This window comes from Dipteris shenzhenensis, chromosome 25 (assembly GCF_047967505.1).
Source record: "Dipteris shenzhenensis isolate YYH24624 ecotype China chromosome 25, Dip_SZ_1.0, whole genome shotgun sequence".
Taxonomy (NCBI): Eukaryota; Viridiplantae; Streptophyta; class Polypodiopsida; order Gleicheniales; family Dipteridaceae; genus Dipteris; species Dipteris shenzhenensis.
Window position 1 is genome coordinate 13882548 of NC_141620.1, and position 13919 is coordinate 13896466.

At 42.4% G+C, this 13919-nt stretch overlaps 1 protein-coding gene across 1 annotated transcript in view; it reads right to left on the reverse strand.

Moving 5' to 3' along the window:
• Positions 1-5732: 5732 nt before the first annotated feature.
• Positions 5733-13919, reverse strand: part of LOC147885478 (inactive protein kinase SELMODRAFT_444075-like) — a 119743-nt gene continuing 111556 nt past the window's right edge. Inside the window, exons 6-8 of the mRNA XM_087397047.1 lie at positions 7141-7358; positions 6234-6719; positions 5733-5911 (exon numbers count right to left, since the gene is read on the reverse strand). Coding sequence (XP_087253173.1) covers positions 5733-5911; positions 6234-6719; positions 7141-7358 — 883 coding nt within the window. The remainder of the gene's footprint in view (positions 5912-6233; positions 6720-7140; positions 7359-13919) is intronic.

Sequence of the window (13919 nt, forward strand, 5' to 3'; positions counted from 1 at the left end):
TCCAAGCATCTGTAGGCCTGTTCTTCTCCTCCCTTTAGAGGGCAGCCAATTGCTGACAAATACCTATCTCACACCTGAGGATCTCACCCCTCCTGATACGAGCAACCGAAAGATAAAATTCACTAATATCAAAGAGGGCTTAGCTAAGTCTGATGGAGAAAGCTGCCCATCATGCATATGAGAAACCCAAGTCCTAAACATTGTCTCCATAAGGCCCTCCTCACTATAAAAGGCATCTAGAATCCTAGCACTAGTAAAATGGCCCCTCACATGAGGATTTGAAACCATCAAACCATCAAAATGACTGGAAAATGATCCGATCCGGACACCCCAACTACAATGCTAATTGTACCACCTCTGTCAAGAGCCCAATCATCCACATAAAATCTTTCAATACGTGCATGGAAAGGCATCTACAATCTCCTGTTCGAACAAGAAAACAGGAGAGAATGTGGTTGAGTGTGAAAAGCATCATTGTGCCAAGCATCCCTGTTGCCACTTTACTGAAAAAGGAAGGCATCCCAAGCTACTCTCTCTAGGGAGTGGATACCACCTTCCCTACCACCCTTTTTGTCTGAGGGCATCTCAACCATGTTGAAATCACCCCCTATGATCCAAGACTCTACAATATGTGACCAAGAGAGCAGTTCCTTCCATAGAAGGACACGATCCCCTATAGAATTGGGTGGATAAAGGTTTAAAAGGCCAACCTTTTGCCCACCAATCAAAAGTAAAATCCACTTCACTCTAGAGTGGACTATGATCCCGTGTCCAATCACCAAGGGGAGAAAAGAAGAAGAAACAGAGATGCAAGTACCTCTTGTGGTGCCCAAGGCAAGTGACCAAAAGGTATGGCCTAAGAGAAGATTTCCCGACTTGGCACAATCCTTGACATCCAACTTGTGTTCTTGGATCATAAGATATCAATGGATCCCCCAGTAACACCTGGATGAAGTTGGTTATGAATCAGTTGCCTACAACGGTGGTGAGGTACACCCTCGAGGCCCTGAACATTCCAATTGACAATCCTCATCTGTGAGAGGAAGAGGCCACATTGGAAGATCCTACTCAACTTGGTAGCGGAGAAAATCCTCTCCTAAGAAAGGTTCCTCCTATCAAGAGGAGGGAAGTCAACTGGGGATAGCACACCCATCCTTGCTGAGGGAGAAACTCTATCTATGGATGTTTGAAAAATGTGCTCCCCGAGCATAGAGGGTACAAACTCCTCCTCTACCTCAAACTCAGCCAAGTCTGCCAGAACTGAAAAAGAATTCCTACGAGTCACCTTTGGCGTAGGAGTGCGAAGGAGCCCTACCAATGGAGGAGTGGAACCCATAACCCCCTTAACATTGTCAGGTGTAGATAGAAGTGCAGGAGGAGGAGGGAGGTGATGCAAGACCTCAGCTTGGTGCTGCATGATGACCTCGGCCACGAGTTTAACATTATTCTCAAGTAAGGCACGGGTCTCTACCATAAGGATCTCCCTAGGTGAGCGGTCCTGGACATGAACACCTAAAGGGGCAGGAGTAGTATCGTTTGCACATTGAACCAGGACCGGAATGTCTCCTGCCTAAAGAGATTGGTTTGTGGTGCCATCAGTGGTAGTCTAAGGTGGAATTGGCTCCCCAACTCTGATAGGAACCCAACGGGGGACAACAGAAACAAGACATACTGACTATCCTATCCACACTAAAGAAGTAAATTAGGACGAGAAGATGAAGGTCCTGGCTACATTGAAGAAAAATCAGGATGGGAGGCCAGTCTTGGCTGTGAAGTTGAAGGTCGAGCAGTGCAGGAAGAGGTAGGAGTTGGTCGTAAGGAAGGTCGAGGCTGGGTGGAGCTATGAGGCGCACCTGTGGACCTTTTTGGTCTTTTCTTCTTTCTTTTCCTTGGGCAATCTCTGGCAAAGTTCCCAAGGGTTCTGCAAATCCTACACTGGTCCTGTCTCCTTGCAATCTTGACTCTTTGTTTGAAGAAGAAGCCATCTAGACACTGAAGCATAATGTGGTCATCTGAGATGTTAGGGTTAGAGACAAAGACCCTAGCATGCGTTACGCCATCCGACCTGACTGCCTCTATTGTTGCTAAGGAAGGCATCCCAAGGAGAGGAGGGATCTCGGTAACCATCCCAAAGGTGGGCTCCAATGGAATGCAAAAGTTGGTGGTACACTTGAGGAAGGTCCGGAAATCTGATGAAAAGAGACGTCGTCCAGCTATCCTCCTCGACACAATCAAACCCTAATGAGAAAGGGGTCCAAAAAATCCTCCTGGAGCTCAGTGCCAATGCACTAGCCTAAATCATAGTAAAAAACAACCTGCAAGAATCCTCGCCCAAGCAGACGAACATTTGTGAGGTGCCTTGAGAGGTCTCCAGGTAGAGCGCAGAGCATCTAGGCCCTGGCCTGTAATCTGCAAGGATAGGACCCATGGATGCGAGCAAAAAGTGATGACGAACTCTCTTGCTCTATGTCTTTTTTAAGTTGTTGAAAAAATCATTGTTTTTGCAACCGATGGGAGTGGACGGAGATTAGATGAAGGCAGCAGAGCCATCACCAATCGAGGTGGGTGAGGCTGACTCGAACACAAAAAGGTTCCTTTCGCACTAAGCTCCCCGGGAGAGGAGGAGGAAGGTGAGCTGAGGAGGAGGAGGAGGAGGAGGGCTTGAGGAGGAAAGGGAGGAGGCAAGAGTAGAGGATGCAGGGGGGAGGGTAGAGGAGGCGAGGAGGGGGGTAGAGGAGGGGGGGGGTAGGGAGGGCTGAAAAGGTGGTAGAAGAGGAAGGGGGGGGGAGGGTAGAGGAGGTGGGGGAGAGGGCTAAGGCGGGCGATAGGGAGCGGGGTTGAGAGGGAGGAGAGGGAGGGAGGGAGATGGGGGAGAGGGCTGAGACGAGGGGAGGGGGGGTAGAGGAGGCGGGATAGGGAGCAGCTGAGAGGGAGGGAAGGGCTGAGGCAGGGGGTAGAGGAGGCCGAGTAGGGAGCAGCTAAGAGGGAGGCAGCCAGGGAGAGCAAGGAGAGGTAGGGAGGAGATGGGGCTGAGAGGGCGGAGAGGGAGGGGTGAGAGGGAGGCGCAGCTAGAGAGGAGGAGGGGGCTGAGAGAGAGGAGAGGCTAGAGGCTAGGCTGAGAGGAGGGAGGGGCAATCGTGTGGGGAGGAGTAGTACCTCACCCCAGGCCCTAGCTTTTTGCTAATGACGGGTAAAATTTGAATGCTCTAGCATCTCTAATCCCTCATTATCAGGTCAACCCTAAGTTTCCTTACCCATAATAGTCAATTAAAGTGTAAGGGTAGAGATTATGAGAATAGTTTTAAAATCCTAGTTAGATATAATTTATTTTATAACTAGAAGGTTAGATTAAACTCACAAGCCAAACCCATCTAGTATATTTGTTATAAGGTTCTACTAGTGTTATGTTGACCCTATGTTTGATCACCTTGAAGCCTAGGACTTATTCTTAGCTAAACCCTAACCTTGGTGCAGCCATATTTCAGGCAGGAGTTTGCTTTTACAAGTTAGAATGTTGTGGCAGCCCCTTCATATGATTGTAAATTCTTTACATATGTAATGATGTTTCTATGTATAGAAGCACATAGGATATATATGTATAATTCTACATACATATATACTATCCATTTGTTCTCAAATAACATCAACTATGCTTAAACAATAAAACAAACATTCCTACGTATACATGTATTAATGTCTGCATTTTGTAGGCTGATTTTTATTTTTTCTCATAATCCTCCATCCAAATGTTGTTTCTTTCAACATCTGCTCTAATCCTCCATCCAAATGATGTTTCTTACAACATGTGCTCCATCACATTCACCTCACTATCATCCTATATGTAAGATGCTATTCTTTTCCTCTAGGTTGAAATATGAGGTCATGACATAACTTCCTCCTTGCTCATCTAGTTTGCTATAGTGTCTGCCTCTTAACTTGCCTTACACTCAATTTATTGTTGTAGCACCTGCATGGGACATAAAACTCTAATCATAATTATGCTCCTCAACTTGTGGTTTGTGAAGAGACATGGTAGCTAGCTAGGAACGGAATGGAAATATGGAAAGCATAATGAAAGGCAAAATGGAAAGGAAGGAAAGTACAAGTGCAAGGCAATAACCAAAATACTCACAATGTATTGATAGCTTGATGTTAACTGATATATTAGATAATAGACAAGTACAACACTATATAGTGTGACACTAGACTCTAGAAAGCCATAGTGTATATGGGATAACTCTCAATATGACACGTGGCATGTCTGAGATTCATTAGACTATAAAACACCCCCTAGACACCTAGTACACTCAAATTCGACTCACTTTGGCTTCATATTCCAATAGTTTGACTCCTACTAGCTCATTTGGTTTTGAAATGTGGGTTGTAGATCCCTTGTAGATGCGTTGTACATTTAGACTTGCATCTATAGCCTCAGTTTTATTTATTTGATATTCTAAACGTGCATGGGTGCTGTTTCTTTTACTGATTTTTTTAAAATACTAGATCTAGCTCAACATATCTAGCCGTCTTTTGGCATAGATATGTTGAGCTAGATCTAGTAACATTGCTATGGACGCACATCATTCAGATTTTCCGTGTTTCTTTTGCGCAGTCTCTTTTGAACATGCGGAGAGCAGCCTTCATCCACAAACATTTAAGACACTCTTTTTGGGGTCCTTCCCTTGGATTATTATCCTGTATAATTCTTGTAATTGAATCTAGATTTGAAGATCGGTGTTATTCAATTGCCTTTACATCAAACACTCATAAAGAGTTGGGATGTTAGAAATTCAATTCAACGTTCATAAATCTATGTTTTTTTTAAAATATCCTAGGAGGACACGACCTCATTCAAGTCCCTTGGTCTTGTGTCTCCTTTTGTTTTTGTATTATTTCAATTTATTCATTGATGAGACGTGGGAAATTCGTGCAATATTTCATGCTAATTTTATAGCAAGATTATGTATCATGAAATTATTTTCCTTTGATGAGATAAACTCTATGATTTACTTGATTGGGCTTTTACGCTAATCTGCATGACCATATCTTCTATCTAGTCAGTTATCTCCCCCCCCCTGCGCCCTTAAAACCATTGAAAGGTCCTGTTCATTGGGCTATCGTGGAAGGTAGTTTGAATTGAGTTAATATTAGTACCAGTCTCGAAGGAGATGTAGGGGATTTTCATCAATTAAGACAAGTTAACATCACAATATCATTAGTGAATAGTTACACTAATGACCTAAGGTACACTTCTATGGTGAGCTACAGTAGTTTTATTTTGAAATTCCTATACTCCTAGTGGACAGAATGTTGTGTATTGTCTAGCAGTTCTATAATGATTCTAGTATAAATCGTATCCTCTGGACAAGGAGCCCTTTATTTATATTTCATTATCTGCCTTGTCTGTAAAGTTGAACCCTTAGATACTACAGTGAAATGCACCTAAAATGTCATCTTTGCATTCTATTTGTGCCATATTGGAATAATTCCCTCTTTAATCGATCAGGTCATATTTATAATTAAGGAAATCCTTTGGTAAAGGAGTTATACCACCTGTCTCCTTGTGATACCTCTTTCTCACTTTTTTGTTGGGTCTTAGACTGAGCTCCTTGTCATGTCCAAGCTGAGGGTCTTCTAGTCATGCAATTTTTTGACGAAGGATGCATCTTTACCTATCCTTCGAGTTATTATTATTTTTTGTTAAGATCAAAGTCAATTTAGTTTTTTAACTCTCAAAGGAAAATACTGACCATTGGCTGAAAGTCGTGAGTAAGCAGGATGTTCTCTGGTTTTATGTCACGATGAATGATGTCACCCATACAACATTCTGCATGTAAATAGCGAAGCCCCCGTGCAATACCGACAGCAATCTTGTAACGCCAATGCCACTTCAAACCATCTCTATTACTATCTGTGAGTAAAAGAATAGTATGTGAGTTACAAGCCATGAAAACACGTTGCAACTGATTGAGCTTTAAGAATTCATAGCAGTCCTTTAAATCGAGTGACCTTTCTGTTTCCTGTGTTAGTACATAAAGGCTCGATTCCTCCCAACTTGCTTTCAATAATCGAGCAAAGGATTTATCGCCTTATTGTGAAAGGAAAGTATACAAGATAACATGCAATCAAAAGTTTGCAGGAACAACTATGAACAAGAGTTCTTACAACAACACCACCTCACTTTGTTCAAGAGATAATACAGTGAAAGAATAAGATTCTGAATTTCTACTCACCTGAAAGATGCCAAGCAAGTGATTTGTTGCAAACATATTCATAGACAAGAATCCTTTCCTCAAGGCAATAACCCAGAAGAAGAACAAGATTTTTGTGATGGGTTCGGCTGAAGAACTCAATCTCCAAAAAGAATTCTAAATCAGAATGTTGAACCTCGGATTTTGGCCACTTTATGGCTACAGTAATTCCATCTTTCAGGATTCCCATGCTAATGTTGAAAGAGCTGACTTCCAACAAAAGATTATCTTTAGAGAAGTTGTTTGTAGCCAGCTGAAGCTCTTCAAATTCGAACTTACAGACTGGTTCTGTAAATGCAGGGGACTTATGTCTACAAACAGAACAGAGAGGGGGTGCTTGACGAGCATTGGGAAAATCCATTTGACTTATATTTGATGTTGATGGTACTCTCCAGACTTCTGGCCCTTCCATTTTTCCCTCAGTCACAGGAATCTCCATCCTTCCCTCTATTGCTCTCTCCTGGACGTCTGAAATCAGGGCATGCTGGCTAATTTAGTGTTTTGGCTCAAAAACACAGAGATGTTATACAATTAACGAGTGTTTATATACAAATGGAGCTTGCGGCTAAAACTAAATCCATATTATTAAGAGAAACATGTTAGAGATTTGCGTCCAGGTTTTTTCTTAAATGAATAAGATTCTGGGTGGTGATATAAGAGAAAATTCCGCGATGGACTCCATTAGAAGTTTATTACTAAATGTCCTTCTCCATTACTAAACCATTGCCATGGTCCTTCGCTTTTAAGACCTTTGAGAGTATCATTTAAATTCTTTGAGATAAAGGATATAATGGTGAATAGGTGGATTAATTCTTGTCCTACAAAATCTCCTTAGTTCTTGTTTGACTATCCTTAATCCTATATATTTTAAAGGAGAAAAGAGGTGCACCTTGACATGAAAGGGAAGCGTATCGTTTCGCCATTGTACTTGTAGGCTTTGAAATAAGACGGTGCAAAAGAGAGAGTTGATCTCTCAAATGCCCCCCCAATTCTGTACTTTTTGAGCGAAATTTGGCAACTTCAATGTCTTTGCAGTCCTCATCCTTTATAAAGATGATATTTGAAGCCACATTTCTACATAGATATTTTTTCCCATTTTTCATATTCCTAGAAAAGAAAAACTATCATGACAGATTAGAAATAGTGATAGCAGCTTGGCACAATCTTACATTTTCACAATAGTGTTTCGACAACAATCAATTTACAATATACTGAAGCTCATAGAAGAATTTGATAAAATCATATATAACCATTGCAAAATAGAATATATTTGTACTACCTAATTCGGAAAAATGCAAAGGGTTAAGAAAAAACTCTTTTTAATTTTGAAATAATTTGGTCTACAAGAGGTGGATCAATAACTCCGCTCAGCTAGCCAATAGGGCTTAGCAGCATGTTCCCTTAACTGCCACTGCGTCTATGTGACGCAGGTTGAATTGACAAAGGAAATATGCAACATATATTAGATGGGAACTTTGCAAAGGATGGCATCTCAATAAACCTAATCACAGTGCTTGTAGCTGGCAAGCATCTAGGAGAGGTCAACCTGCCCGCAATTTGACAGCAGTGGGGGCTGAAAAGGCATGACCTGAACACTCCTAGAAGGTAATTTTCCCAAGGACTATGCTAGTTCCCCTTTATTGGGAGTTTTCGCTAAAAAACTCCTTGAGATATGATTAAATGCTAGGCCTTTTTAAAGATGCAAGACATGGAATGGAAAGGAAAGTGGAAAAGCAAGACTATGAAAGCATAATGGAAATGAAATCATGCTAGAAAGAAATGTACGACCAAGCAAAGTACTTACATGATCAAGAAAGGCTTGAGGCTTGATAGATTTGACATGAGAAAGTACAATGCATTTATAGGATAGGCACACACACTCTAAGTGTCAAATGTATATGGGATAAGTCCCATAGTGACACGTTGCACTCTAGGATATAAAGTAGTATAGTACTACTCTAGAACACACTAAAAGTCACTTAAATTGACTCCGTTTCCTAACATCCCCCCATGGAGGAAAGGTGAGGGACTACTGGAATGGAACCAAGAGCAGAACATGATGGTCATCAAAACTATGCATGCCGGTCTAGAACTAGACATGGCTCCCACACAATCTTAGAGGCAAGTGAGCATGGCTTAGAGGTGAGTGAGCATAACATAGAAATCTCATCTAGCATGGCTCAGAGGCTCATCATGCATGGATGCATGATCAACTCAGAGGTCTGGGAGACCAATGCACCAACAAATAGACCAATCAAACAAAAAATAGAAAAGAAATACATAATTTTAGGAGGACTCTCCAAGGTAGAGTACCTTTATTGACTACACATACATGATTTATTGCATTCATTTTTGGGAAACACCCCCAGGGCAGAGTACCCAAATATATCATGCTTAGAAAGCAAAATCATGATCTCCATCATCCTCTAGATGTTGGAGACAGACAGTAAGAGCATGGTCCTGTGTTGGATGGTCATCTTTGTCTTCATCATCTCACTGGTGGCGGATGCCACCCAACTGGCATGATCCTTCAATTGTTGTTGAGCAAGCTTATGGTAGCACCTGTCCTCAGTATGACTGAGCTTGTTGCAATAAGTGCACTTGAACGGCTTGAATGTCTTTCCTCGTATTGGTGGAGTCGATGGCCTAGGTCTCCGTTTGCTGGTGGAGGCAAGAGCCTGTGTAGTATCCGATGAGTAGGATGGAGATTCTTTGTTGCGGCAATCCTTTTCAAGAAGAAGAGACACCATATCTTCGAATGTAGTCGATGCAATGCGAAGTACTTCAAGGGCATTCTTAAAGTGAGAAATCCCTTCCATACTTGTCATGAGGACAACCATTTTGTCCTCGTCATCTGGGCAACACTTCAAGTTGGAGAGTTGTTGAACTAAAGACTGAATTTTTGCTATATGTGCACTCAAGGTATCAGACTCTTCCATTTTCAACTTATAAAATTGCATTTTCATAAAAACCTTGGGGTTGGTGATCTTGTTACCAAATATATTTTAGAGGTGTGCCCAAATCTCCTTGGCTATTGCCTTGAAGTCGATACATGTGATGAATCAAAGAATCATCTAGGCAAAGCCCGATAATTGCGATAGCTAGTTGTGTTGCTTCCAAATCTTGCACATTGGAGGTTCCATTGTAGCGGGATCTTCATCATCTTCAATGGAATCCCAAACATTCTCCTTCATGAGAAGGAGTTGGACCTTCGTGTGGGGAATCCTTCTCCTATAATTTTTTCCACAAGTAAGGAACTTGTCGATAGTGAACCCATTGTGGATGATCTGGGAATGTGAGCAGAGAGAGCTGTCCCTTTGATAGGCACCTGGCGTAGAGGTAAATATGTGGCGCTTAGGAGCGGGCTGCTTGCTGCAGAGAATGGCTACTTGCAGGAGCGGGCTGGTTGCAGGAGCAGGCTGCCTGCTTGAAAAGATGGCAGACAATGGCTGGTAGATAAGAGGGCAGAGAAGAAGGCAGAATAGCGAGCAGAACAGCGGGCAAAATAGCTGGCTCTTGAGCAGAAAGCGGGCAGAGAAGTGGACAGAGAAGCGGGCTGTTTGCTGCGAGTAGAAAAATGGGCAGAATAGTGGACTGTTTTGCTGCTTGCTGCGAGTAGAAAAATGGGCAGAATAGTGGTTTGGTTTTGCTGCTTGCTGCGAGTTGAATGGCGGGCTTGTTTGCTGCTTGCTGCGAGCTGGGCACTAGGCCAAGAGAGTGGTGCCTATGAGTGGAGCATGGAGCTGACGAACCATTGGTGCAGTGAAAGCATGGTGGGCCCATAACTTGGGTGGCTAGGCCAAGAGAGTGGCACCTATGAGCGGAGCATGGAGCTACCACGAATCATTGGAGCTGTGACGAACCATTGGAGCTGAGCTGCCACACACCATTGGAGCTGCCACGAGCCATGAGTTGAGTTGCCATTGTTGGTGAGGCTCGGGTGGAGAAGGAGTAGAGCTCAAGATGGAATTGGAGAAGGCATTCCTCTAAGGGGAATGAGGGAGAGAGGCTTCAATGTTGGACTCAATCTCTTACCTCAACCTCTTGGAAGATAGCCTAGCTCTGATACCATACGGCGATGCAAGACATGGAATGGAAAGGAAAGTGGAAAAGCAAGACTAGGAAAGCATAATGGAAATGAAATCATGCTAGAAAGAAATGTACAACCAAGCAAAGTACTTACATGATCAAGAAAGGCTTGAGGCTTGATAGATTTAACATGAGAAAGTACAATGCCTTTATAGGATAGGCACACACACTCTAAGTGTTAAATGTATATGGGATAAGTCCCATAGTGACACCTGGCACTCTAGGATATAAAGTAGTATAGTACTACTCTAGAACACACTAAAAGTCACTCAAATTGACTCCATTTCCTAACACTTTTCTCTTAGACTCGGTTCAAAACACACGCACGTGTTTATTTCCAAAAGAGTAGTACGATGGGCATTTTCATTATCTCACGGGAGGAAGAGAGCAGATAGTGGTTGTACTCCTCTAACATTTAAGAAGGATTATAACCAAGTGGTTTGGGCATGTTGTTAGGGGCTGAAAATGCCACCTCCACTTTGCTGTAGTCTCTGAGAAAAAGGGGGATCCCCTCCATTCCATAAGGAATATAACCCTCTTGGCAAAGGCTGCTCAGGAGGACCCCTGCATGCTCGCCCAACTGGCCATTAGAGTGTGAATGTTATCAGCCTAAACACTGGCCAGAGTGTGAGAAGGGTAGACATGTCATCCATCTAAGGCCTCTATGCATCTGGCACTCCAAATCTGCCAAGCAATAATACTAGCCAGTATCTCCCAAGTAAAACCCACATCAACGTGTACTGGTCTATAGCAAAAGATAGGCACATCCTCCAGAGAGTAAGGTTTGACTACGTGTCGTCGAATGGAGATGGCCCAAGAAACATCTTGCCACTTATAGAAGATCTAAGGTCGTGACAAAGAGAGCCAAGACACTTATCCCCAAGTGATGAAGAAACATGAAGGAACAAAAGTATTGAGGATCTTGGCAGCCCATCACGCCTGTAGTCCCATAAGCAATGATGAACTGACTCCTCTGCAGATGAGCACCTCCTACAAGTGGAGTCTGCCCCAAACGTGGACCTCCACCTACTCATTGCAATCCCTCCATGAATAGAAAGCCAAAAAAATAAAGTAATCTTTCTATTTCTATGGGATTTCCAGAGCCTCTTCTAGGTAGTCTGAAATATCATTTTGAGATCTATGAAAAATGCTCATAGCCTCAGCCAACAAATAGGAAAAGAAAGGGGCAAGAGGGCATCCCTAACGGACTAATTTGGAAATCTAAAATCTCTCTCCCCTGACATCTGACTGTGGGCTGATCTTTACAAGGCTAAAACCCCTCTGATCCAAAGTGATGAAGGGTGCCCTCCAAGAAATCCCCATCTACTATATCATTGGATTTTTCAGAGTCCCAAGCACTCCTTGCACATCACACGAGTGGCTTTGGCCTCCATTAACACCTCTAAAAGAGACTAGACCTCCCCTTAGATAGTTTATGGTGATCACAATGGGACAGTTATGGTGTTGACAAGCAAAGATTAGAGTAGTATCCTAGGGTCTTAGGAGAGATCTTGTGCTAGTAGTTTTGACAAACTTGAGGGAGTGAGTGAGAGAGCTAGAAGCTACTTGGAGAAGAGTGGAGAGAAGGCTTCATGTAGTCCAAACGTGATATAACAAGCATTATGTGCTATGAAAGTTCAGAAAGTTCTCAATCCTAGCACAAAGTGAACCCATTGGAGTAGTTACCAAAGCTAGCAACTTCATTGAAGCTCTTATTGACTTGGACAAACAAGATCCGTGGTGGTCCGCAAGTTGGGACTCTGAAAGGGAAGAAGAAGTGCAAAGTGGAGAGCAAGCGAAAGAGAAAGGCATGAAGGATGAGGCTCCATCAGACTCATAACAGTCAAGATAACATCCCCACTTTGCTTGCAACTATGTGTTCATCAACGACCACTTCGATGGGATTACCGAATGCTTCAACACCTAACTCGACACTTTAAATTGGTCAAGATATTATTTCATATACTATCCACAACCTTGGTTTTTTGTCACGTCTAGCTCCTAGATCCATTGCACCCTATGGTTCTCATTTTGCTATCAAATAGGACTCCAAAGCAAATCACTCAATCAAATGGCTGTCCACAAAAATGTCAACATGGATAATAGGCGGATAATATCCGGATAGTATTTTAGTAGTATTTATGCATAGTTAGAATGTCCCATCTCCTCTCTAATCTATGTATCTTTCCCATTATCTATATCCTTTCCTACTATTTATTCATTATACATGGCTTCCATTCCATCTCTCTCAATCACTCTTACATCCTCATTGATTCCACATCTTCTATATTCTCACCATCTACATTTGCATTGGTAGTGCCTTTAGTACCTATAGTACCTTCTACATACTCTTCATCTATGGTGACATTAGTAGTGACTTCACCACCATGCTCCTCCCCATAAGTCCTTGTCTCAGCCATGGCCTCTCAACCACATGCACCAATGGCACCCACACTTTTTGATGTTCAATCAAGAGGCCCTTCAACTGTTGCAACTACTTTAGACCTTGGAGTAAGTAGAGGGATTAATTCAGCCATGGCGGTTCTCAGTTCCATAGAGAGAGGAAGACTCTAGAGTTACTTAAAAAAGTATAAGTGAAAGCTCAAAAATTCAAGGGCCACCAACTATATGAGGATGCAAAAACCCATGTGAGGAAATTCCTCATAGCATGTAAGGACAAAGGTGTGGAGAATGAGCATGCTTTTCTACGCATATTTTCGTCATCTTTGGAGGATGTAGCTCACTTGCGATACAAGGGTAGGAACAAGAATGGAGATGGATTGTGAACACAAGGGAACAAGAAGTGAACACAAGTGAAATCCAACTGAAATGTTCAACCAAATGAAGTACAAGTACTTGGTATATATAGTCTAAGTACTAAAACACACTAAAAAACCAAAATAGACTAAGTCCTAGTCTATCCTACACCACCATATTATTGTATATATCTGTAAAAATCCCCATCGATGATATGGCTAAAGTACTCTGGAATGATCTCAGAAGTACTTGAAATACCTGAAGTACCATGCGTGCACAAAGTCATAAACATGTGGATATAGCAACCTATGGGAGTACTGTGGAATGATCTCAGAAGTACCTAAAGTACCATGGGTGCACAAATTCATCCACATGTGGATATAGCAACCTCTGGGAGTACAAAAGAAAACAATATCATTTTACAACCCCCCTTGACATTGTTTGAATGTATTGTATTTCCAAGCCATGTCGATGTTGTGCGAAGAGAGGTGTTGATAAGATTTTAGTGAAGATATTTGCCACATTGTCCTCTATGTGATACAATCCCACACATAATGATAGTGGTTTTCTATGAGTTTCATGCGAGCATGAAATACATGATTGTTCCCAATAGCGATGCAATTGTGGCTGTCACAGAAGATTGGAGTTGCATCACCATCTTGAGCACGATCAAGTCATGCAAAAGCTTCCTTAACCACATACATTCCATAGTGGCTGAATTCACAGCTTTGTATTCTGCTTCACTGGAGGAGAGAGACACGTGGTCTTCCTTCTTACTCAGTCATGAGATGCACACTGAGCCCAATGAGAATTAATAGCCGG